At 48.2% G+C, this 26569-nt stretch overlaps 1 protein-coding gene and 1 long non-coding RNA gene across 3 annotated transcripts in view; one reads left to right on the top strand and one right to left on the bottom strand.

Annotated features, from left to right (window-relative positions):
- Positions 1–1235, bottom strand: part of LOC108514224 (uncharacterized) — a 5994-nt gene extending 4759 nt beyond the window's left edge. Inside the window, exon 1 of the long non-coding RNA XR_001881157.1 lies at positions 240–1235. This is a non-coding gene — a long non-coding RNA (uncharacterized LOC108514224). The remainder of the gene's footprint in view (positions 1–239) is intronic.
- The window catches only part of SLC22A23 (solute carrier family 22 member 23), a 191505-nt gene continuing 165247 nt past the window's right edge, over positions 312–26569 (top strand). For both annotated transcript variants that reach the window (XM_017850292.1, XM_017850293.1), the window contains exon 1: positions 312–585. In XM_017850292.1, coding sequence (XP_017705781.1) covers positions 376–585 — 210 coding nt within the window. In that variant the 5' untranslated portion in view covers positions 312–375. The remainder of the gene's footprint in view (positions 586–26569) is intronic.

Here is a 26569-nt window from a genome sequence, read left to right on the forward strand (position 1 = left end):
AACGGCTCCCTGCCGCCTGGGGACGCGGCGGCCTCAGCGCCCCTCGGGGGACGCGCGGGCCCCGGCGGCGGCGCGGAGATCCAGCCGCTGCCTCCACTGCATCCTGGAGGCGGCCCGCACTCGAGCTGCTGCTCGGCTGCTGCGGCCCCGAGCCTCTTGTTGCTGGACTATGACGGGTCGGTGCTGCCCTTCCTCGGGGGCCTGGGCGGGGGCTATCAGAAGACCCTCGTGCTGCTCACCTGGATCCCGGCGCTGTTCATCGGCTTCAGCCAGTTCTCGGACTCGTTCCTCCTGGACCAGCCCAACTTCTGGTGTCGCGGGGCCGGCAAAGGCACCGAGCTGGCGGGGGTCACCACCACAGGCCGGGGGGGGGACATGGGCAACTGGACCAGCCTCCCCACCACCCCCTTCTCCACTGCCCCCTGGGAGGCTGCGGGCAACCGGAGCAACAGCAGCGGCGCGGACGGAGGCGACACACCACCCCTGCCATCCCCTCCGGACAAGGGGGACAACGCCTCCAACTGTGACTGCCACGCGTGGGACTACGGCATCCGCGCCGGCCTCGTCCAGAACGTGGTCAGCAAGGTAAGGGCCGCGGCCGCCCAGTCCCTCCGACCCTCTCCATGCAAATCGAGGTCCAAGCCCAAGCCAGCGGGAGACCCGAAGTCCCCAAAGTGGTGGTGCTAGAGTGTGTGTACGGCATTCCGCACTGGCTTAATCTCCCTCCGTCCCCCAAACCACATCCCTTTACTTGGGTGTAAAGGGAGCGCCATAGCCTTTACTAGTTTGCACCCAAACTGCTTGTCCCAGTACGCGGATGGAAAGCGCGCCCTTCCCCCACCCTCGGGGCGAGGCAGCTGACCTGTCACCAGCCGGCTCTGGAGGAGTCGGACTGGCGTCGTTCAAGGTCTGCTGGGGGAGCCGCGACCACGGCCCTGTTCTGCCCGGTTAGTTGTCCCTGAGTCTCCCACAAAGCAGTAGTCTCCCATCTCGCACTTGATTTTGACAGAGGTAAAGCCCGCTAAAGAACTGGAGAGCCAGAGAAGCAAAGACTCCTGCAAACCTCCAACCCGCACCCCATGCTCAGTCCTCCCCCAAAGATATCTGACTTTAGACTTTACTGCCCCAGCGTCTCCTCCAATGTTTTCTCAGCACTTCAGTAAACATCACGACAGTATAGGAAGGACGTGGAGAATATGTCATTTGGGTGTTCCTGGGCTGTCACTGCTCTTACACAGCAGCTGCTTTGGGCTGAGGCACTGAGAACGGGTTGTGCTTTAGCTGAAACATGCACCTTGTCCTCTGAGTCGTGTAGCTAAAGGTCCCTTGCAGAGGTATTGCATGGTGTGAAATGTAGCAGAAGGGAGTTGAAAGGCAAGTGTGAGGGCCTAAACACAGAGTGGGTAATGGTGGACACTCAATGCCCTAGACAGCTATAATTTTATTCTTAACATATAGGAGCTATCAAGACATTTGCAGTTTTGCTCCTTGTGTCTAAAATAAATAATTCACATTTTAAAGTAAATATAGACTCTCCCCCACCCCACTCCCCTACCCATTCTGGGCAGTTCTGGCAGAGTTTTAAATGCTTTGTCGAAATGTATGAAATTGGACAGTTTTAAATAGTCAGTGTGCATGTAACCTCCACCCCCTTGTGCATTGGTTAACAGTTGTAGCTCATGGATGTGTAAGATGAAACTCTTACATCATCATAATCATTGTTTTAATCTTGTACCAACCTGGCCAGAAATGCTCTGTCCTGTGGGAACTGTCTCACTGAGCTGCCCCTGCTGCCCTGCAAGGTAATGGGGTAATGTCCTTCTAGCTGGGTTCACCTTGATCCCACCCGCCTCCTACCCCCTGCTTTCTAAAGGTGTTTCTGTGACTGTTTTCATTTCAAGGAGGGCGATATTTCTTTTTTGGTTTAGCAGCACAGAAAAATTAAGAACAATGACTATTTAAATCACTGTGTATGTCTGACAGACTGAGGATTTGGCAACATTATTATTTTAAGTCCCTTTCTAGAGCAGAGGGAGAAGAATGGATCAAAGTGAGTATGTGTGAAGAGTGCTGTGTCCAGGGGTCAAAGCAGAGGTGAACTTGAAAGTGATGAGGTGGGATAGAGTGCCATTACCTTGGCAGTGAGGACCCAGGAAACAGCTGTTCACACTCAGCCATGCGTGGTGGGAAGAGAGAACAAAAATAGTTCTTAAAAGCAGACTATGGAGGCATATTGGAGAGCTGGGCAGTTTTTCTAAATTAGCACTTGAGAGGGGCACAGACAGCACTCGTGTGTGTGGCATGTTTTGGGTGATGCTTGATGACAGTTGCAGTTACTGGGCCAGACTGAGAGGGAAAACCTGGGAACAATAATTAGACACACATTTTCTTATACAGTAAAGCCTAGAAAGGACATATTGATTTTCACAGACAAAAAAGATCTAAATAAAGGACTGCCTTCCCAGTGTTCTGTGTGTTTTAAGCACATAACAAATGCTTCAAAGAGCTTTTCAAGCACATTTTGGCCTGTTGGAAGGCAGACTTTTCCTGTGCTGCTGTGTATGTTGAATACTGTAGCAGATGCACAAATGTGGGATATACACTATGATGAGTGCAGAAGTTCTAGGGGTCAGGTGCTTGTCAGCCCGTGTCCCAAGTAGAAGCAGAAGTGGAAGGAGCCTTTGCCTTCTCTCAGCAAATGAAAGCTTCGGGTTTGAGAAGCTGCCTTTTGTGCCTCTTTCCTGCTCTGTTCCATGATCTTTCCCTTGCAAATGAGCCTCATGCTGTCTTCAGCATGTATCCTGTATTTAGCATGTATCCTTTAGCATGTGCGTGCCCTACAATGTATGCACTGTTCTGTCCCTAGGTGCCAGATAGGGAGAGGAAGACAGAAGAGCTACCAGGCACAATTCAGGACCTCTTTCTCATGTGGCTGCTGGTATCCTAGCACCTACCTACACACATGAAACTGTCAAGCCAGTTAGAATCCCAGGTTATTGTAGTTAAGAGGGATCTTAGGGCTGACAAACCTCTCTCCCCTTCTGTGTGATATCTCTGACATGAAGTTATCCATCCTAGTTTGAACACTTCCATCGATGGGAAAGGAGCGCTTGGTTAACAAGGCAGCTAGTCCATCCCGTAGTTGCTCCTCCTTGCAGGGAGGTACACTTTTTGGTAAATAAAACTCAGGTTAACTCATGCCTATTTGTGCCACTTGCTCCTCAGAACAATTGTGTTTTTAAATTATTTCTTAAATAAAATGTGTTTTCAATAGCTTCTTTCCCGGCTGAAAAATCTGCAGTAGTTAAGCTATTCTATATGTACAAAAATTTGCCATACTTCCTGCTCTGATTGGCACGTGTGTCTCTTACGCATGGTACCCAGAAAGCAACTCAGCCAGGCCCTGTGTTCTAACCCAAAGAGGGGATTGGTGGATACTGTCCTTCCCCTACTGCAACCTAGAGTTGATGCATTAGGCTTAAACTAGACATGACATACTTCTGCTGCCAGACCGTGATCACCAACCCCCAGCAACTCCCACCAACGCTGGTTTCCTGGGAGTGGTGGATGAAGTCAGGATTTTCTCAGTTTTAGGCTCATGTAGCATGACCATGACTTAGGTTTCATCTTAATCGTTTTGAGTTTCTGGATCTCTCCTGTTAGGATCTTTGTGTTTTTATTTTTTGCCTTGGCCTCGGTATTTGTTATCGGCACCAGAATTTGCATTGCAGAATCTGCAGTGCCTTCAAAATGACAACGCTAATGTCACTTTCTTTTGTGCAGCCCTTTACAGTTGATAAAACATTTCATATACATTATTTTCTTTAATTAAAAATAATAACCCAAGGCCAGTCTCCGGTGGTACGATCACAGTTCTCTGAAACCTCCCCCTCCCAGGCTTAAGTGATCTTTCTGCCTCAGCCTCCTGAGTAGCTGGGACTACAGTCATGCACCACCACACCTGGCTAATTTTATTTTATTTTATTTTTTGCAGAGATGGGGTCTTGCTATATTGCCCAGGCTGGTCTTGAACTCCTGGCCTCAAGCAGTCCTCCTGCCTCAGCCTCCCAAAATGTTAGGATTACAGGTGTGAGCCACTAGCCAGACTAATAGCAAGTGATAATCATGGATTTTAAGTCACTGAACACACATTTGAGTGTGCCATGTGTTCTGTATAAGAACCAGGTACAGATGCTCCTCTGCTTAGGATGGGGTTGTGTCTTGTGTCCAGATAAACCCCTCAGCAGTTGGAAATATTGAAAGTGGAAAATACATTTAATACACCTAACCTATTGAATATGCTGGCTTTGCCCAGCCTACCTTAGCTGTGCTCAGAACACTCACATTAACCCACAGTTGGGCAGGATCATCTCACACTAAGCCTATTTTATAATGTGTTGAATATCTCATGTAACTTATGGAATGTAACTGTACTAAAAGTGAAAAAGAATGGTTGTGTACTTCAGATACTCACACAACCATTGTGTTTTTCACTTCTGGTGAATAAAGCAGCCCTTATTGATACAGTTTCTACTGAATGTGTATTATGTTCACACCATCATCAAGTCAAAAAATCATCAAGTCGAACCGCTTTGAGTCGGGGACTATCTGTGTTCAACTTTCCGATGACTTTCATAAGCTCTGCATTTTATCTCCCAGCTCTGTTGAAAGGTATTGTCAGTGCCTTGCAGAAAAGAATCAAATTCCTTCCAAGTCACATAGACAGCAAGTTTTGGGGAACTAAGGACAAACAGGTCTGCAGCCCAGCTCAGCTGGCTTCCCTCTCCCACACCAGCATTCCCTGTGCAGCCCAAATTCTCAGATACTTCTGAGATCTTAGTCAACAAAGGTAAAACAAAAAGAAACTCCGTGGACTTACAAATATTGCTCTTAATGATTTGCACAGGCTGGGTGCAGTGGCTCACGCCTGTCATCCCAACACTTTGGGAGGCCTAGGTGGGTGGATCATCTGAGATTAGGAGTTTGAGACCAGCCTGGCCGACATGGTGAAACCCCATCTCTACTAAAACTAGAAAAATTAGCTGGGTGTGGTGGCGCGCGCCTCAAATCCCAGCTACTAGGGAGGCTGAGGCAGGAGAATCGCTGGAGCCTGGGAGTGAGAGGTTGCAGTGAGTGAGACTGCACCACTGCAACTCCAGTCTGGGTAACAGAGTGAGACCCTGTCTCAAAAAATAATAATAATTTGTACAGTGTATCCTTCATTGTTCTGAGTGAATCCGCTGATTTCTAATACTCATCACTTTCTTGAGTAATCTCTAGAATTTTTGCCAATAATCAATGCCAGCTGAACTTCCCAAGCCCAGTTTTTTTCTGTATTTGAAGTGTAGGATGTTTGTCCAGCTCCAGTCTTCTGGTAGCATTTCCTCTGTTCTCATGAATTTGCAAAGATTTCTGACCCTTATCCTGAAAGTTGCTTAAATATCCTGGGAAGTAATTTGTATCCTTTTTCTAGGGCTAAAGAGTAGAAGTTATTTAAAGTGACTTTAAGTACAATTTAATTAAGACTAGAAATAATTATATCATTGCAACAGTAACACTTTTAAAAATAGCCCACAATTCCATGATCCTAGTTATCATATGATAACTATTTTTCACTTTTGAAATGCCTTACACACAAACCTGTTTTTACAGTTCTAATCAAAGTGTTCATTTAATGGAATCCACTATTTTCTTGATACCTTATCAAAAGTATTTGTCCAGTTCTTCCGAAACATTTTAAATGCATGATAGTTTGCTGATTTATTAAAAGTTCTTAAATTCTTTACCTAATACTGAACTGACGGCTGAGTGCAGAGGCTCACGCCTGTAATGCCAGCACTTTGGGAGGCCGGGCCGGGCGGATCACGAGGTCAGGAGTTCCAGACCAGCCTGGCCAACATAGTGAAACCCCGTCTCTACTAAAAATACAAAAATTAGCCGGGCATGGTGGCTCACGCCTGTATTCCCAGCTACTTGGGAGGCTGAGGCAGGAGAATAGCTTGAACCTGGGAGGCGGAGGTTGCAATGAGCCGAGATCGCTCCACTGCACTCCAGCCTGGGCAACAGAGCGAGATTCCATCTCAAAAAGAATAATAAACAACTGAACTGACTACCCTGAGGTCATTCCAGTGGTGGCTTTTGTCTAGTATATGCAACAACAGTGGATATATTCATGCATATCTATTTGAAAAAATTGACTATAGTAGGTAATACATGTACATCGTACAGAAAGCATAGAGTAAAAGTAACATTTCTTTCTGTCTCTGCCCCTAGTTTCCCTCTTCAGAAGCAACCATGGTTAGCAGTTTCTCACATACCCTTCCAGAAATGTTCTACTTTCATTTATATATTTTGTCTCAGAAACACTAAACACTGTGTTTTGCCTTTTTTTTTTAACTTATGCTGGAGATGAATACATCAGTACATAGAGGTACTCATTCTTTTTTATGTCTGCATAGTATTCCATTGTCAGACTGGGCTGCCATTTATTTAACTAATCACTTGCTGAGGAAGCATTGAGTTTGTCTCCAGTCTTTGCTGTTATATTCACAATATATCTTGAAATCTTGGCATACGCAGACATTTGCACATGTGCAAGACATTTTAGAAGTGGGTCAAAGTAGCCTGCATTTTTACGTTGATAGGTACTGTCAGAGTGTTTTGTGTAGAAATCTTAGCTATGTACAGTTATACTAATAATGTGTGTAGTCCTGTTCCCCACACCCTCCTTGACCCAGGGGGTTATCAAATGTTTACATATTTTCTAGTCTGATGTGCAAAAAATTGTATTTGGTGGTTGTTGTGATTTGCGCTTCTCTTATTATGAAGGAAGTTAAACATCTTTTTGAAAGTTTTTGAGCCATCCATATTTCCTGTTCTTTGAACTGTCTCTTCATTTCCTTTGCCTTTAGGTCTGTGTATATGCTGTGAGAAGCATTATTTTCTTATGTATTTAAAGGTGCACTTTATGATGTGAATTAACCCTTCTGGATGACTCGTAACCATTTTCCTCGAGTTTGGTTCTTTAAATTATGTATAGGATATTTTTGTTATGTAGAAACTTACGGTTTGGTTAGAGTTATATGAATTAATCTTCTTTTTAATTATTTCTTATGTTAGATTTAAGGCTTGGAAGATTCCTGGAAGACTGGGGGGAAATCCTATGTTCTCTTCTAATATTTTTATGATCTTATAACTTCTTTATTTTGGGGTTGGAGATACCTGTTTTGCTTTTACTGAGCTATTAGGATAAATTGCCAGAAAGGTCAGAGGATATAACCAGCATTTCATGCAGACTTTAACTTGCTCGTAACAACATCCTAAACATTTAATTTGGCAGTGGCCCTTAGTAATGTAAGGATTAGAGGCTAACCAGCTGTTAAGTAGCCTTTTCACCTCCGTTTGGGAGATAGCAGTCTTCCCAGGTCATAGGTCTCCCTTTCCTTCTTCATCTTCCTGTTCTGAACCATCTGCAGATCTCTCCCTCTCCCTCTCACTCTGTCTTCCTCTCCCTCTCTGTCAGCAACATTTTTTGCAAGTTGCCTTTACTTTGGTCTTAGTCCAAGGTAGGATTGAGTCAAAAGTTGGTGTCATTTAAAAACATGGTGGACTTTCTGAATCTTTGTCCTGAGGTTGCCATAAATGGGTGGTGTGTGGGAGCCAGCTTGGCTTCTACTGACTCTGAGCCCACTGCACGTGTCTATCCAACTTCACATTCAGTAATGTCATGCTGGCAACTTGAAATTCACCATGGTGGGAGCATTTACACCATAGGAATTGGCAAACAGTACAGATCCAGGTTTGTTTTTTTTCTTCATAGAGCCAGTTGATAAACATTTATCACACTAATGAGTGTGACCCTGGGCCACTTAAAACAATTTTTTTGGCCCAGCACAGTGGCTCACGCCTGTAATCCCAGCACTTTGGGAGGCCGAGGGAGGTGGATCACCTGAGGTCAGGAGTTTGAGACCAGCCTGACCAACATGGTGAAATCCCATCGCTACTAAAGATATAAAAATTAGCTGGGCATGGTGGCAGGTGCCTGTAATCCCAGCTACTCAGGAGGCTGAGACAGGAGAATCGCTTGAACCCAGGAGGCAGAGGTTGCAGTGAGCTGAGATTGTGCCATTGCACTCCAGTCTGGGCAACAGAGTGAGACTCCATCTATCTCAAACAAAAAAAAAGAAAAGAGAGAGAGAGAGACCAGGTGCAGTGGCTCACACCTGTAATCCCAGTACTTTGGGAGGCCAAGGTGGGTGGATCACGAGGTCAGGAGATCGAGACCATCCTGGCTAACATGGTGAAACCCCGTCTCTACTAAAAATACAAATAATTATCTGGGTGTGGTGGTGGGCGCCTGTAGTCCCAGCTACTTGGGAGGCTGAGGCAGGAGAATGGCGTGAACCCAGGAAGCAGAGCTTGCAGTGAGCTAAGATCGCGCCACTGCACTCCAGCCTGGGCAAGAGAGTGAGACTCTGTCTCAAAAAATAAAAAAAATAAAAAAAAAAAGAAAAAAGTTTCTTTCCTCTCTCTTCCTTTGCACAGATTTGAGTGCCTGTTCTGAGCTGAGCATTGTGCTTTTCTTTCCTCTCTCTTCCTTTGCACAGATTTGAGTGCCTGTTCTGAGCTGAGCATTGTGCTATGTGTTGGGGATACAATGATAGGTGAAAGTAGACAGCTCAGGTTCCATAGAGCTTAGAGACTTCTGGGGAAGGCACACCCAAACCGATCAAGTAATAATCTTTTAATTACAAACTGAGTTAAGTGTGTAGAAAGATTGAGAGACTAGAACAACAACAAGAAAACCCTGACCTAGACAGACTGGTCTGTGTAAGAAAGTGACATCTGAGACAAGAGCTGAGGTTTGAGTAGGAGGTAGAGAGAGAGGCAAAAGAGGAGAGATGTGTGTGTTTTCCAGAGAGAGCAATGGCATTTGCAAAGGCCCTGTGCATGCAGGGCCTGGAACTGATAGCAATTGATACGGGAAAGGGGGGTGGTGACGGCTTATAAACCGTGCTAAGAACTTTTCCTCTAATTTCAGAGCAAAGAAAAACCATCAAAGAGTATTAAGTGGGATAAGGGATATGATGCATCAGAATTCATATTTTTGAAAAGACCTTTCTGGCTGCAGTGGGATCTCGTGTGGTGGAGGAGGGAAGGCTGTGCTGAGTGCACAGGAGAAAGCCAGCGAGGCCTGTAGAAGATGCTGAGTTATCCCAGGGCTGACGGGGAGGCAGACACTCTTGGGAGATACCAAGGAGATGCCCTTGGCCAGCTGAGGTGAGGCCTTGGGAATGGAGGGCTTCAAAGGAGGGCATGTGGAATGAGAAGATGGCCTGGGCCCAAACACTGCACATACGATGGACACTTGGGGCTCTGCAGCCACCCATAGGCAGAGGGGAGGGAGGAGAGCTTTTGACAGGGAAAGGCAGCCTGACCAGAGGTTTTGGAGGAAGCTGGGCCTGTTTGGGAAGCAGACATGCTGGTCTGCACGGGGGTCCTGGGGATGAATGGTGGGAAGTCCTACTGGAAGCTCAGAGGCCAGACAAGGGGGCCTAAGCCTGTTCCTAGGGCTGTCGATAGAAAACACGGAGACTTTGGAGTGTTCTGGCATTTTCTCTTGCCCTCCTACTCAACAAGGGAGGAAGCTAATTAAATTTCCACACAGTTGAAAGACCCAGATATGTGAAACCACAGGGCTAGAATTTGCCTTCCAATTGAGCCAGCTTTGCCTTTGCTAATTGCTTAGTCTAGGTAAAAGAGTGTCCTGGGCATGGCTATGCTTAGTATGATCATCTAGTCCGAGCCTTCAGTTTAGATGAGAAGGCTGAGCTGGAGGGCCATTGGCTTGTCCAAAGCCACCAGCCTATTAGGGTTTGAATCCAGTTCTCCTTATCCTCTGCTCCAGAGTGGCCCTTACCATGGGAGAGGGGCCAGGAAGGGCTGGCAGGGGCTCCCACCCCTTGTGACTTCTCCCTGGCACGGGCCTTTCAGAGGTGACCCTCCCGTTGTTCTTGAGAATGGTGGTTGCTGTATGTTTGGGTTTCTGGACAGTTCTGCTGTGGCTTTGCATGGGTTGGCTTCTGCAGACCGCCTCTCTGGGCAGATTTCTCTACTCTCTGCCTTCTTAGTCCTGCTAGCCAGGCCCCCTGTCTTGTCTTGCTGCTCTTAACACCACAGGCCCAAGAGACAGGAAATAAGAGGGAAACCTGCCCACATCGCTCCCCCGCTTGAAGCCTTCCACAGCTCCCAGTCACTGCAGCACCCAGCAAGGGTGCCCTCAGACCTGAGCGTCACGTGCCTTTCCTCTCCTCCCCTGCCACTCCTCCTTGTTGTAGGGGGCATCTTGTGTATAGTTCCCAGCCCAGTCTCTCTTACTGCCTCGGTGCCTTGCTAATGCTATTCCACTTGCCCGAGCCCCTTCCCTCCTTCCTTCAGCCCCTTGGTTCCCGCTCATCCCTCAGGTCAGCTCAGTCTCCATCTGAAGGATGGCAACCAGCTGTCCCCTTATCCAAGCCCTCACTGGACCCTGATTAGAAGGATGTCTGTCCCTCTCCCCTCCTGAAGGTCTTTGACTTTATGAGGTCAACACCATAAATGTCTGAACTCACCTGAACTTGATGTCATGAAAAGGGCAAGAGTGGCCGGGTGCCGTGGCTCATGCCTGTAATCCCAGCTACTCAGGAGGCTGAGGCAGGAGAATTGCTTGAACCTGGTAAGTGGAAGTTGCAGGGAGCCAAGTTGGTGCCATTGCACTCCATCCTGGGGGACACAGCGAGATTCTGTCTCAAAAAAAAAAAAGGGCCCGACTCTGCCACTTGTCATGCATCTGTCTCCTGGAGCATTACTGTACCTGTTTCCTCAACGGTAGAATGGGGTCAGTGCTGCCTGACCTTGAGGGACATTGTGAGGACAGAGGCAGAACACTGGGAAGCGTGCCCCACCCCCACGTGCCTGGCAAACAGCCCCCACCCTGGAAGCCTCAGGTGCCTTTCTTCCTCCCCTTGGTGGGGTGAGGATGACCAGGGTGAGTCACCTGAGAAGCGCTTTGAGGGGGAGGAGCTGAAGGCCACACCTGGAAGAACGATTTATTCCTTGGGCGCTGCCAGGTGTCTGCTGCCTTTGCCCAGAAACTGGTGACGTTCAGAGCTAGGTATGCCCTTCAGACAGGAAGCCTGCATCCAGGGTGATGGGAGGAACCCCACCAAAAAGCACCCTCCACAGGGTTTGTTTATGTGCTGAGTTCCAACCTGAAAACAAAACGGGTCACTGGGCCACAGGATTCAGAGAGAGGCCAGGATCAGAAAGGAGGGGACCTTCCTGGGTAGGCAAGGCCTGGTTAGCCGGGGCCGGGAGAGTGGGGCTCTGCCTGGCTCTTCACTGCCTCCTGGAGTTCTCAGGCCGGAAATCTGAGTTTATGCCATTTAGTGGAAGATGAGCTTCATGTGTTTGAAAGCCTGGCTTGGGTGTGCTGCGCGAAAATAGGGCTCAGAGAGAGTGGAATTTGAGAGAGGAGTTGATGGTGACTTTGAGCCCATAGCAGCAGAGCTCAGAGCAAAGCTAGGGGAAAGCTGAAAACTGGAGAAAGGGCTGGGGCCCCTTCCCACTTGCAGCTGAGATTTTATGGGAGGCCATGGACTTTGACCCCAGTATTGTAAAAACCTTAATCTTCTGCAGGCTGGGGTTTAGTTGTTTTGTTCTTTTGGTCACTATTGATGGGCAGATCTCTCTCCGCACAAGTGACCTAGAGATTGACAAGCGCCTATTTGTCTAGGAAAGGGCAGGGGCTGTTGAGTGCATGACGTGGATTCCTCTCAGATAAACCATTGCTGTGAGAGGATACCGCCAGCACTCGCCCGTCCATGGCATCTGCATGGTATTGTATCCTGTCAGACCTCTCTTGGGACTCTTTTGGCTACAGGTAACTAAAACAAATTTAAATTACATTAACAAAATATAAAAGGAATTTCTTGGAAAGATGCAGGGCAGGGGGTGGAGGGTGGGATCTGAGATCACAAAGTGGGGTGGGAGTGTCTTTTAGGACACTCAGTAGCCATATCATCTCATCCTTTTCTCCAGAAGTGAGCTCGGTTCCCGCTTCAAACTGGCTTCGCCTGATGCTTCTGCTCATGTGATCCCTGGCCAAGCAATGGCCAACACAGAGGCCAGCATCTCTCTGTCCAACACCAGCTCCCTGGGTGCAAATCTGATGCCCAGCATGGGTTGGGGTGAGGAAAAGGAGGTTTTGGAGCAGGGAGTGACGTTACCCAGGGCTGGGGACTCCTTCAAATGGTGTGACAGGATATGGTTCCGGCTGTTCTTCAAGCTGGGGTGGAAGGGTTTATAGGCAGATGTCTCTGGCAATTAATTGAGGGTAATTGAGTATTGACGATTTAACCACTAAATGCTTTAAACAAAGTATTCTCTTCTCTCCCAGAGACTCAGGATGTAACTCACCTGCTGGCTACTTGAGCTGAGTGTGGACTTAGCAGGAACACACCTTCTGAGGCTTCTCTTCTGGGAATAATTAAACATGGCCTTAGATATTAGCTCCAGATCACCCAGGAAGCTTGGAAGGAGCCGTTGGACAGTCACCAACACAGTGTTGCCAATTGTCACTCCCACCCCTGCCTTCACACAGGGCCAGTCTCCTGCTTTCCAAACGTTTCTTCTAGTCAGGGCCAGCTACATAATTCGCAAGTCCCCATGGAAAATAAAAATGCAGAGTCCCTTATTGACAAAGCATGTTGTCACCACTGCAGAGCTAAGCAAGGGTTTCCCCAAGCCTCTCCCAGTCTGTCTGTCTTGTTTCTCAGCAACTTCTCTGCCTCTCCTTCGTTGTATTTCATATCTTTTTCTAGATTTCTTTTGGTCAAAAGTGAAACACACTTTTTGAGGGCCTGCTTTTCCCAGGGAACAGCTTTACAAAGCCCTAACCAATTTTGTTTGGGATGTTTGGTTAGCTCAAGGTGTGCAGCGGCATGAAGGAGCCAGGGAGCAGTCTTCCGTTTGAAAGTGCTACTCTCTCAAAGTTGAGACAGTTGTTTTACTTATCTGAAAGGAGAACCAAAGAGCTGCGTCACAGAGATGCGTGGTTAAGGATGTTAACTCATAGGAATGCTAGTTAAGTGTTGATCAGGTGTTTTTTTGGTTTGTTTTGTTGTGTTTTTTATAAAGTGGGGAGGGGGGTCAGTCCTTTATATAATTTAATTCAACTAGCCAACAGGCATGCTTTATTTCTTGGAAACATTTTTAAAATAGGTGCAAAGGAGATAATGCTGGCTTAAAACAACCACAAGCATCTCAGTGGTCATATTGTGTTATGGACGGGTTATGTACTTAGCATCGTAATTTGCACTGTAGAGTGTTTCCTCCCAGATTAGATGAAAAGCTGCCTTTTGCGTATGTTTACAAGATGCTTTACAAATTGGGCGCCCTTGATTGCTACGTGTTGAAGAACTCCACTGTTCTCAAATGGATATACTTTAGCGTCTGCAGTAAGTGGGTTGTCTTTGTCCTACTCTTTTAAAAAATTGTCTTTATTCGTAATTGTGGTAAAACTAGAAATTATAAAATGTACTGTTTTAGCCATTTTTCAGGGTACAGTTCTGTGGCACTGGGTACATTCTCATTGTTGTGCAGCTGGTACCATCATGCATCTCCAGAACGATTCCATCTTCCCAAACTGAAACTGTCCCCATGAAGCCCTAGCTCCCCGTTCCCCTCCTCTGGCAACCCCATGCTACCTTCTGCCTCCTTGAATTTGCTTACTCCGGGTACCTCATGTAAATAGAGTAACACAGCATTTGTCCTTCTGTGACTGGCTCATGTCGCTCAGCCTGATGTCGTCAAGGCTCATCCATGTGGCAGTGTGTGTGAGCGTTTCCTTCCTGCCTTAGACTGAGGAATACGCCATTGTGTGCCTGCACCACATTCTGTTTGTTTGTTCACCCATCGGCGGACACCTGGGTCGCCTCTACCCCGTGGCCGTGGTGCGTGTGTGGCTGGGAACTTGGGTGATGCCCTCCTTCTTGAAGACAGCTCCGGACAATCCCTCCATCCCTCCCCTGCCCTCCCCTTCAGAGGCAGTGCTGCAGCCGCTTGCGTGGTGTCCCTGATCTTCCTCCAGAACATCTGCCCTGGGCTGGTGTCGCAGATGGGTAGAAGACCATGTCTGCCCTGGAGAAGGGAGCTCTTCATGTAGCCGGAGACAGTTGGGAAATTGAATATCCCTGGCATGTGGCATAGGACTAGCGGGGCAGGGAATGGGAGCCGAGGGTGTGGGGGTGAACTGAGCACATCCCGGGAAGGCAGATGTGGCGCACCATGAGGTGCTTTGGCCCAAGAACAGGACAAGGTGCAGGGGTGCAGAGGAGTTGCTTTTGTCGGTGGGCAGGGAAGCCCGGGGGCTGTGGCATCTGAGCCATCCCCAAGGAGGGCTTGGGTTTGGGCAGTGGAAAGGATTGAGAGAGGACCTCTTCTGTGAGGAGCTGATGAAGACGGGGAAGGGACATGTGCAGGGTGCAGAGAGGATGTGGCCTAGAGGAGGGTATGGGTCCTGACCCCGCAAGGCCCCCCTACAAAGCCATAGCATCAGCCTTGGACATAGCTTGATTTTTTCCTCTAGTAGACAATGAGTCTCCTGAACTTTGTAAGTAAGGAAATGATAGAAGAATGAGATTTTAGGACTTGATGGGAGAGATCCAGGAGAGAAGGGCTCGTGTCTACCCAAGGGGTCTGTCTACAGCCCCTCAAGCCAGCCCCTGAGGCGCTGTACCTCCAGGATACACCCATGTTACTCAATGCCTCTTGAAAACCACCTGAACAAGTCCCTATCACAAAATACGGCCATCGTCCTACCCGGGGGCCAGAGCCCTCTCCCTCTCGACATGTCTGAGCTCCTGCAGAGCACCTCCTCTGCCCAGTGCCCAGTGCTCCTGCCTCCTACAGGCCCCAGCCCAGCACTGCATAGTTTCTCCCCTGCAGGGGCTGTCAGGCTTGCCTGATGCCAGACCCCACACAATTGCTCAGGGATTTCAGTTGACCTCCCTGGGTAAGTTTCTAGGGCTTCAGAGTACCACAGATGGGCAGCTTCAACAGCAGAGATGTATTGCCTCACAGTTCTGGAGGCTGGAAGTCCAAGACCAAGGTTCAGCAGGGTTGGTTTTTCCTGAGGCCTGTCTCCTTGACTCGTAGATGTCTTCTCACTCTGTCCTCACACGGTCTTCCCTCTGTGTGTCTCTGCGTCCTCATCTCCTCTTCTTATAGGAACCCCGGCCAAATTGGATCAGGGCCCACCCTAATGGCTGCATTTGACCTTAATACCCTCCTTAAAAGCCCTCTCTTGAAACACGGTCACATTCTGAGGTCCTGGGGGTTATAGCTTAAACACTGGAGTTTTGAGGGGACATGACAGCAGAGCTCCAGCATGCACCCTGAGCAGGGCAGCTCCGATATGTATCTGCACCCGGGGTGTTTCCCTGAAGCCCTAGGCCTGTGCATTCCCCAACCTGCTGGACTGGCTCTCTCCTGTGGCACCTGATCTTATCTATGCCTTTTCCCTAAATCCCAGTGTTTTGGTCCTTGGATATTGTAGCTGAGCGGTTCTTTATCACTCCCTTGCTTCAAATCCTCCGTGGCTCTCCATGACCTTTAAGATGAAGTTGGGCCTGGGTGGTCGGTTTCAAGGTCTCTGCCTGCCTTTCCTGCCTCCGTCCCCATCATCCCCACAGGGACCTCAGAGCTCCACCCACCTATTTGTTGATTTCCCAGACAATGCTCTGTGTTCCCCCATACTCTTCTTTTAGCCCAGAGTCAACCCCTCCGTCCTGTTGCCTCCTTCAGACCTTCTTGGCTCCCTCTTCCTCCCTTCCCATTTCCCACCCCTGCTGTCCTGGCCCGAATATATATCCTCAGCCCCTGGGCCTAGCAGGCACTCTGTAAACACTTCCTGCATGGTGCCAGTAAGGAGGTGGCGAAAGGATTTTGCTCTCATCTGGGTGAGGTTGGATGGTTTAATTCTAGGATGACAAGAAGAAAAGAGGACAGATTCATAAGTCAGCTCAAACCTAACGTCACATTTCAGTGAGCTGTTGAAGATTAAGAAGAGTTATGTAGCTTATCTGAAATGGCAACTAATCAAACTTGGGCGGATCATACTGGGCTCTGGAGTCGATTATGTCTTGAAACCACTGCTGTTCAGAACTTTAGGTAGGTCACAGAGCCTTTTCTTCATGTGGAACTGGCCCGTCTTCGTCCAGGGCTGTGGTGGCTCCAGTGCACTTAGAGTCACCCTGGGGAGCTTTCGGAAATGCCTGTAGGACCCCAGCATCCATCGTTTAAAGGAAGTTCTCTGGACAATTTCCACGTGGTATGATTTTGCTCCCAGAGGACACTTGGCAATGTCTGGAGACATTTGTTGTTGTTGTCACACCTTTGGGGGCATGGGGGTTGGGCGCTCCTGGCATCTGGTGGGTAGAGCCAGGGGTGCTGCTAAACATCCTACAGGGCACAGGACCGTCCACATCACAAAGGATGATCCAGCCCCAAATATGCCAAGTTTGAGAAACCCTGGTCTAGACTAATAAAAACATCCATTGTATTTCCTGACCACACCCAACAGATGGCCAGGCCTGTGGGGAGGGACAGTGGGACATCTGCTCTTTAACTCGCCCTACGGGGCACATGGGTGTTCAGGCCGAGGGCGTTTCATCCTGCTGGGAATGCCCACGAGGCAGCCAGGGTTCCCTGCCCTCTGTGAAGGTAGGGCTTGCTGAGCTCCTTATGGGATAAACAAAGCTCAGCCCACCTGGGAAAGCATGTTTGGGAAAAGGGCCAGAGTGTATTTATGCAGGAATGAATGTTGCTAATGACCAAGTCACTCCTTGAAGTAGGTCCTTTGAACCTCTACTTAGAATAACAGTTAATTACTAGAAAAGGAAACGTCTGTTTGGAAGTAAAAGGTACTTATTTTCAAAATGTCTCTAATTCAAACTAGCCTTTTCCATAATTAATTCCTATTACGGTGGTTTTAGTGTTGTCAGCAGCAGGAAACTGGAGCTCTCCCGTGGGACACAGACTCCAAGCGCTGGAGGCCAGAGCTGAACATAAGCACTGTTTACATTTGCTGAGTAACAGATCGGGCTGGCTCCCTCCAGGGACCCAGGCAGCGAGCCTGATGGATCATCTAGTCCTAGCAAAACATCTGCTACCTGTGCCGAGGCAGGCACCTCGTGGCTTTGCCGGCTCGGAAAGTGAGTGTGCTAGGTATTAGCTGGACCCCCCTTAGGTCACCAGAGCGACCCCTTCCCCAGCAGGATGGGTCCTGCTTATGTGATCACAGCACTGTCTGCCTGTCCCACTCTCTTGGCCCTGGACTTGGTAGCGTTGCCTTCCTTTTTGAGTGTTCTTGATGCTCTTGGTGCCTCTAGCACAGGGCTGTCAACAACGGTGGTGGCAGAGGAGACTTAGCTGGGTGTCCTGGCGGGGGCCCATGTCTGACTCTCAGAGCTGCTTTCAAACACGCAACAAAGATGTTCAATTGGAGCCCATCTGGCCAGAGGGAGTGAAATGCAAGAAGGTGATGGGTTCCCACAGGAGCCTGTCTGGGGCTTACTGGTTTCTGGAGCTCTGTTTCCTGGAGTCATCAAAATCTTCATGAAAAATTAGCTGTGTGTGGTGGCACATGCCTGTAGTCCCAGCTACTTGGGAGGCTGAGGCAGGAGAATCATTTGAACCCTGGAGGCAGAGGTTGCAGTGAACCGAGATGGTGCCACTGCACTCCAGCCTGGGCAACAAGAACAAAACTCTGTCTCAAAAAAAAAGAAAGAAAGAAAAAAAACTAGTAGGTTCCAGAGTGGTTTTTAAAATTGTAATTTCATTTTAAGAGAAGATTTATTTGTAATATTTTTCTGGGAAGTCCCGTAAGAAACAACTTGTCAAAAATGGGTATCATCAAGACGTGGAGGGAATTTCGATGTGTGTGGTTTTGTTTTGGGTTTTTCTTTCTTTTTTTTCTGGTTTTATGTGTTTGCTGATAATGTGTTTAAGTATAAGCAAGTGGTTTCTCTGTTTAATTCATTTCTCATTTGCCTTCTTGTTGTTTATCATTTATAATTCTTTTGGGGCAGATTCTTAGATAAGTGACCAACGGGAGGGTGGTGAGGAAAGCCAACGGCAACTTTGATGATGAATCTCATTTTTAATAGCAGTGTTTGGGAAGCTGAAATGACCTTTGACAGCCAGAAGGTTACCAGGGAATTTACAGACTGAGGATCTATGGATCATCTTACTGAAAGGAGGTTTTCAAGTCTTCAGAAGGCATTTTCTCCTTGAGGGAAGCGACGACATACAGCAGCCTTTCTTTTGCGAACTGTTTGAATCTATATAGCAAACACAGTGGCCTCATCTCATAGTTCAAAATTGTATGGGGGAAATACTGCACCAGGCGTGTCCTGAGCAGCGTGTAACGTTCAGATGTTTACTGAGCCGCCAGTTTGTGCACAGCACTGTGCTGGGAGCTGCTGGAGACGGGGAGGATGGATCTGTGAGTGTGTCTGGAAAACAGGTAGTCCCAGGAGGCAGAGGTGGGACCAAAAGAGTCAGCCTGGCAGAGGGGTGCACTGCACATGGAGATAGGGAAGAGAGTGAGTTGGGAATCCCTGGGATGTGTGCCCTGTAATGGGAAGGAGTGGGAGAAGACATTTGTTTCAGTTAGGAGGAGAGAATGGCACAAGACTGTGAAGGGTTTGAAAGCTTGGGGGGTTCAGTCAGGATGCTGCAAGTAGCAGAAAACCCTGCATCAAACTGGCTTTAAAAAAACACAGAAGTGGCCAGGCGTGGTGGCTCACGCCTGTAATCTCAGCACTTTGGGAGGCCAAGGCAGGTGGATCACCTGAGGTCAGGAGTTCGAGACCAGCCTGGCCAACATAGTGAACTCATCTCTACTAAGAATACAAAAAATAGCTGGATGTGGTAGTGGGCACCTGTAATCCCAGCTACTCGGGAGGCTGAGGCAGGAGAATCACTTGAACCTGGGAGGCAAAGATTGCAGTGAGCTGGTATCACACCATTGCACTCCAGAGCGAGACTCTTGTCTCAAAAATCAAAACAAACAAATAAAAACACACACAAACAAAAGTACAGATGACATTTCTGGAAGTCCAGAGATAGGATGGGCTGCAGTTTCAAGTGCTTTCTAGTTCTCTTCTAGGTCATCCTCTGCCCTGGCTTCATTCTCACGCTGTATTAGCTTGCTGGGCTGTATAACAAATACCACAGAAATGTATTCTGCTACAGGTTTGGAAGTTGGAGGTCCTAGATCCAGGTGTGGGCAGGGCCAGTTTCTCCTGAGTTCTCTCTCTTTGGCTTACAGATGGCATCTTCTCCCTCTGTCCCCACATGGTCCTCCCTCTGTGTGTGTCTGTGTCCTCATCTCTCCTTGTAGGCACACCAGTCATGTTGGATTAGGGTCCTCTCTAGAGACCTTACTTTAGCTTAATAATCTCTGTAAAATCCCTATTTCCAAACAAGGCCACATTTTGAGGTTCTGGGGTTCGGATTCCAGCATGTCTTGTTAGGGGCAGGGTGGACACAGTTCAGCAGGGCCTCCTCAGGGAGAAGGGAGGGAGTTGCATCCCTGGAGCATGGGCTGAGTGTGTTCTCACATCACTGCTGCGATAAGTGGGCTTTCCATCCAGTTTGTCTGTTGTAAGTCAGAGATGTGCAAGTGAAGGCAACTGCTGGGACTTCCGTGGGAGTTGGCTGCTGTGTTCAGAATCCAGGTGGTGACAGAAGGGTGCAGGTACTAGAGGGAGGGGCAGATTCCACCACTGTAGGAGAGGTAGCTGGGAGCAGGGGTGGGAGTGTGGATACCTGTCACAGGGGAGGAGGAGGGAAAGGAAAGGGGGAAAAGGGAGAGAGGGGGAGGGGAAGGGGAGCAGGGATGGTGGAAGAGAGGGGAAGTGGGGAGGAACAGGAGGAAGAGATGGGGAAGGGAGAGGGAAGGGAGAGGAGGAAGTGTTCATTGCTGCGGGTTGGCTGGGCTGAGTGTTTTACAGATGCCACGGCTGAATCCTGACAGCCCCCTGAGAAGTGGGCTTCTCTGTGGCTTATAGCAAAGCTAAGCCACCTGCTGGAGCTGAGATTTAGACCCTAGCAGCCTGAATCCCAGCCCCTGCACACTGCCCCTCTGAGCAGGGGACTTCCAGCATGGGCCCTTCACTCCCAGCACCGCTCCCAGTGCCCTTGTTGCCTGGGTTCTCTGCCCGGGTTTCTATGGAGCAGTGGGGATGGGGTGGGGCTATTTTTCTTGCCTGTGGTAGTGTGACAGTAAGGCTCCTGTTTGGAACTGACAGGCAGCCCATCAGCACACCTGTTAAGAACCTCAGGCCTTGACATAGCATCTGTGTGAATCGTTCACATCTCTTTTCTGAGCTCTCAGCCTAGAGATCTACTTCCTAAGCACAAGGGAGGATATGAGCAAATGCCCACTCTCCTGGAGGTTGATCCAGGCATTGCAGTTATTCTGTTGGTGGATTGGCCACACCCCTCGCATCTCCTCTCTTCTGCTGTCTGACCTTGTGCTGTTGGAAGAACAAAAACTGATGCTCCTCACAATCCATCAGTCCTTGCCCTGTCTTTGGGACCCATTTTAAATAATTTCACAGATTTTTTTTTTTTTTCCCAAAGTGGAGTCTTGCTCTGTTACCCAGGCTGGAGTACAGTGGCACGATCTTGGCTCGCTGCAATCTCCACCTCCCAGGTTCAAGCTATTCTCCTGCCTCATCCTCCCAAGTAACTGGGATTACAGGCACCAGTTACCACGCCCTGCTAATTTTTGTATTTTTAGTAGATATGGGATTTCACCATGTTGGCCAGGCTGGTCTCAATCTCTTGACCTTGTGATCCACCCGCCCTCCCAAAGTGCTAGGATTACAGGTGTGAGCCACTGCACCCAGCCCCCCTTTTTTTTTTTTTAACAGAGTTTTGCTGTCCCACCCAGGGTGGAATACAGTGGCATGATCTCGTCTCACTGCAATCTCTGCCTCCTGGGTTCAAGCAATTCTCCTGCCTCAGCCTCCCAAGTAGCTGGGATTACAGGGATGTGCCACCACGCCCGGCTAATTTTGTATTTTTAGCAGAGATGGGATTTCACCATGTTGGTCAGGCTGGTCTCGAACTCCTGACCTCAGGTGATCCACCTGCCTTGGCCTCCCAAAGTGCTGGGATTACAAGCATGAGCCACCCTACCCAGCTTTCACAGAATTTTTAAAGTGGAGGCATAATGACCACATAGTAAAATGGACAGATGTTAACTGTATAGCTTAGTAGGTTTTGACTTGTATATATGCCCATCAACCACCCCCTAAATTAAGGTATTTCCCTCACCCTAGTGAATTCTACGCTGCCCATCTCCAGTCAGCCCAGCCCTTAGGCAACAACTACGTTAATATCTATCCCCATAGCATGGTTTTGCCTGTTCTGGAAGGTCATATGAAGGAAGCCTGTGGTCCGCCGTGTCAGTCTCATCCCTGGATTCCTGCATGGTACTGTGTGCATTGATAGTTGTTCCTGTTTGTTGCTGAGCCATATTCCACTGCATGGGTAGACCACATTGTGTTTCTGTCTCCATTGGTGACGGACACTGGATTGTTTTCAGCCTGTGGTGATTATGCATAGACTGCCGTGCACATTATAAGCTGAACATTGTCAATCCTTTCTACTCTTGGCTACCCCTCTGTTCTAATATTTAAAAGTTGATTGGCAGAATCAGGGCAGCCAGTGAAAAGTCTTGACTTATTTATAAGCTAGGCAAGTTTCCTTCTTTTTCTTTTCAAAATTTTTAGGGTAGGAAGCAGGAGTGATGGGAGGAATGTGGGGAGGGGATTACCATTCGTTAGAGGCAGGGATCCCTGGCCCTAGAGAGTTGTGGCCCCTGTGTGACCCCACAGCTTCTGGGACTCACTCCCTAGGGCTGATAAGGAGGCCGTGGGAATGGTGCTAGTACCATTTGGGCAGGGAGAAGCCACCTGGAGGTGGCACTACCAGTCAGCTGCTGTTTGTGTCCCAAGGGTGACTTAGCAGCTGTTCTGAGGCGTTTCCTCCTGTCTCTGCAGCACACGAGAGTGGCTTTGGCAGCCAGGCCCTCCACCTCTCTGTAGGCATCTCTTGCATGTGAGGGTTTGATGGAGACCTCTTTATCCTCCCTTTCTGTAAGAATGACCTGGGCAAGCCTTTTGAGCGAAACTCAAACAAAACGGGTGGGGCCTCTGCTGTCATCCAGCCCACAGCTAACTGCAAGGAGCCCCAAAGCCCCAGCTTGTAGGGTTTCAAGCCAAGGAGGGGAAATATTTTCTGATGGAACCTGCCCTGCAGAATTGTATGTTCCCTTCACAAGGTTCTGGAGGCCACTGGGAAAGTATTTCTCAACAGGGATGAGTTAGTGAGAGAAGGCGGGCCAGGCCTCCTGATTTGCCTGCTCCTTGCTAAAAACCTTAGAAAGAGCAATGAATTGTAGGCAGGCATTTCCACCACATTTAAACATACGAAAAGCTCAGTGATTTTTGTAAGATTTTCCCAGGGCTTCAAGTTTGCGAGCCACTCTGCACTCCATCAGGAAGCATGTTGGTACTTGCGTGTGAGTGTCGTCCTGAGACGAACTGCATTCCTCTGAAAGCAGGTTAAACAACTGACGGTGCGCTTTTATTAGGGGAACAGTGTAGAAATTCGAAGCCCCCAAATGTGCCGCATAAGTGATGTATTTATCATGATGGCTACTGAAATTCCTGAGCCAAAGCGGAGAGCTAGAAGGAGATGCCTTCCTGGAAGTCCTTCCTCTGCCTAGTTTTACAGTGAGCTGAAGAGCAGTTGTACACAACAGCAAGGAAGGTTGGTTCCTTCAGGTTCTACAAAAGCAATTTCAGAATTTGGGGAAAAAAACATTAAACATTTATTTTAAACTTAGGCTTCTTCAAAGTCTCACAACCAGCCTACCCTCCAAGCCTGAGTGATTGTGGAAGGAGCCAGCATTCCCTCAGCAGAGGACCAGAGCTTTCCTGCCACAGGCTCTCAGTGACTGGAGATCCAGGGAGTAGAGGCGCGGGCAAGGAGCACTGGGCTCAGATGCAGGAGAACCGGTTTGAACCCTAGCACTACCGCCTCTTCGCTGAGGAACCTTGGGGATTACTCAGCCCCCTGGAACCTAATTTCCAAGGTAGAGATGACACCTATAGCATAAAGCTTTGTGGGGATTACAGGAAATGATGGAAGTGACGCTCCCTCTCAGCAGAGTGTGCGCTTTGAGATATGCATTTAATCTGAGCCCTTTTCTGCAAAGAGCTCCCAGTGGAGCTCAGAGGACAGTCATGTAACCAATGACTACCATGCGTTATACAACCACCTGCAATATTCTAACCATTAACTCTAGACCTCTAAAACAGAAGCATGGAAGCTCGGAGGAAATGACCGAGGTCGGCCCTGGCAAATGGCGGTCTTTGTGGCCCCCAGCTGGCCACCTGAGCTGTGGATATGTTTGTCTGCCATGTGCCCTCACTTTCAGAACCTCTCTTTCTGTAGCCTCATATTGTCCCCAACTATTGGACGTCTCCTCATTTGGGAGTGCTTCTCAGGTGCTCTCAGATGACCTCTTTTTCAGAATTTCCTCTCTATTCCTACTTTCCAAAACCAAAATATCTGGGCGGCTAATTTTAACTAAGAGATGAAAGCAGTTCACACTAAGGTACGAAGGACTGATAGGATTGACCCTACTCCCTCTGAGCTCATCCATAACTTCAATCTGTTCATTGACAACTGGCCAATAGCCCACAGACTTCATGCCCACCCATAGGTGGTTTCGAAAGGCTGAACCTTTAACGGCCCTCCCTCTCATTCTCCCCTCCCTGTCCCCTGCAGAGCCAGGCTCAGGAATTTGGGCCTCCTTTTCTGAAAGGCTGTGATCTTTGATCAGGATATTTCTAACAATAATTGCATCAACCAGAAGCCCCCAATAAGGTTTGATTGACTTAACATTTCAGTTGCATTTTAAGGCTAGTCCTGATTAACATTCCCCTCTGTGACATGGGTGCAGGGTGTGCCCTCACAGGACCTGCCCCCACACCCATTCTTACTCAGTGTCCAGCCCAGGTGCAGGTGTCCCTCCTGGAAGCCTCCCTTGAGCCTGCCCCACATTTTTAAACCCTAATACTTGCTGTGTTTTCTTTTTCTTTCTTTTCTTTTCTTTTCTTTCTTTTTTTTTTTTTTTTTTTTGGAGATGGAGTTTCGCTCTTGTTGTCCAGGCTGGAGTGCATTAGCGCAATCTCGGCTCACCGCAACCTCCGCCTCCCAGGTTCAAGTGATTCTCCTTCCTCAGCCTCCCAAGTAGCTGGGATTAGAGGCAAGTGCCACCATACCCAGATAATTTTATATTTTTAGTAGAGATGGAGTTTCTCCATGTTGGTCAGGCTGGTCTCAAACTCCCCACCTTAGGTGATCCACCTGCCTCAGTCTCCCAAAGTGCTGGGATTACAGGCATGAGCCACCGCGCCTGGCCACATGCTGTGTTTTCTAACACGAAAAACTCCTCTCCACTCCCCTCCAGCCTCATCCCTTCTAGTCTTCCTGGCATGGATAGGGCTGGCCAGGGCACACTCACAGCGCCTTTCTGTGTCTGCTGCCACTACTCTTTACCCCTCAGCATCGTCCTTTCTTAGACCTGCCCCAACGCTGAAGAGGAAGGACAGCACTTTTTGCACTGTTGTTTGCTTGGGGTCTGGCACTCAGTAGGTGACCAATAAATAGTCAGGAAACACTTAAGACTGTGGCACTGCTCTGCAGTCCCTCCTGAGGCCTGGCCCACAATACTGGGGACTGGGTGGTGGCACAAACGAAGAAAACGTATTTACACAAGGCCAGGACCTAAGAGCTTGGGGTGGCCTGCCTTGAACATGTGAGAAGTCGAGGGGGTTGGTGACCGAGGGAGGGGGGCCAGTCTGGTCACTCTTCCTTTTGGCTGGCAACATCCTTCAATCCTTTCACCTATTGACAAGCTTGGGGAGAAAGGACGTCTCACTGCCAGCAGAGATGAGACGTCAGATAGAGAGGCCTGCACCTTGGAGAGTTTCTTGCGAAGATAACCCACAAGACCACAGGCAGGAAGACCGCGGCTGCTCTGTGCTTTCTGCTGCCTGATCCAGGATTCTCTTCCAAGTGCTCTGCCATCCATGTTTAAGTTAATTGGGATACTGGCTAGCCCATTTTCTGAAGATAACACTTTCTTTCAACTTTTGTGTGTGTGCATGTGGGAAAACATACATAACATGAAATTTACCATTTTAAGTGTACAGTTCAGTGGAAGACATTCACATGGTTGTGCACCCATCGCCATCATCCGTCTCCAGAACTTTTTCATCTTTCCAAGCTGAAACTATATCCCCATGAAACTATAACTCATCCCCCTCACCCCAGCTCCTGGTAACCCCCATTCTACTTTCTGTGTCTATGAATTTAACTACTCCAGGCACCTCATGTAAGTGGAATCATACCATATTTGTCCTTTAGTGATGGCTTATTTCACTTAGCATGTCTTCAAGGTTCATCCATGTGTAGCATGTGTGAGAATTTCCTCCGTTTTTTAGGCTAAATAATACTCCATCATGTGCATGCACCACGTTTTGTTTCTTTGTTCATCCATCAATGAACACTTGCGTTTCTCTCAGCCCTTGGCTACGATGAATACGGCTGCTACGAATATGGTGTGCAAATATCTTTTTATGTCCCTGCTTTTGCTTTTGGGGGTCTACAGACTATTTTTTAAAGAATAACATAGTATAAATCATTGCCTGCATACTTCCTAGTCAGCCCTGGACTTGGGCTAATTGAGCAATTGTCCTTCCACAGAGAGGTGGGGACAGGCAGGGCAGCGATTTGTTCTCAAGGAAGTGGAATTTTACACAGTTGACTGCTTCTTGCTGTGGTTGACCTTTTGCAGATCATTTCCTTAGAGTTTTCAATGTTTGTCCATATCTTACCAATTAGCAGTTATAAACTCTTAAGAAGCCAGGAAAATAGTTATTTTATTCTCTCGGATTAGAGGCAGAAAAACATTCCTCTGGTTCTTTTGAACATCCTTTGATGTACATGCATATCCCCCTTCTCTTCCTTCAGGTGGATTGGCAGAGGTGACAGGACTGTTTTACCCCAGCCTTTAAAATCCCAGAATTTCCACTTGTTATAATTTGCATTGCGTTCACATATTAGTTCATGCAGGTCAAACAAAATATACGTGGCAACATCTCTCGTACTCTGCAGCCCAGACATGCCCTTGAAAGTATGTAGGAGGGAGAGGGTTTCCAAGGCCAAATATGTTTGAAAAATGCATTTTATAGAACCCCCTTTTCAGGATTCATGATGCACATTAACATATTAAAGGCTCTGAGAAGTCCTACAAATGAGACACCAGCTCAACGTTGTTTCACTGAATGCATCGCTAATGAACCAGTTATTCCCTTTTTTTAGATGAACACTTACTGATACCCTTTTAGCCATGCCACCTTCAAAAAAAAAAAAAAAAAAA

Source organism: Rhinopithecus bieti, unplaced genomic scaffold, assembly GCF_001698545.2.
Source record: "Rhinopithecus bieti isolate Rb0 unplaced genomic scaffold, ASM169854v2 scaffold_32012, whole genome shotgun sequence".
NCBI lineage: Eukaryota > Metazoa > Chordata > Mammalia > Primates > Cercopithecidae > Rhinopithecus > Rhinopithecus bieti.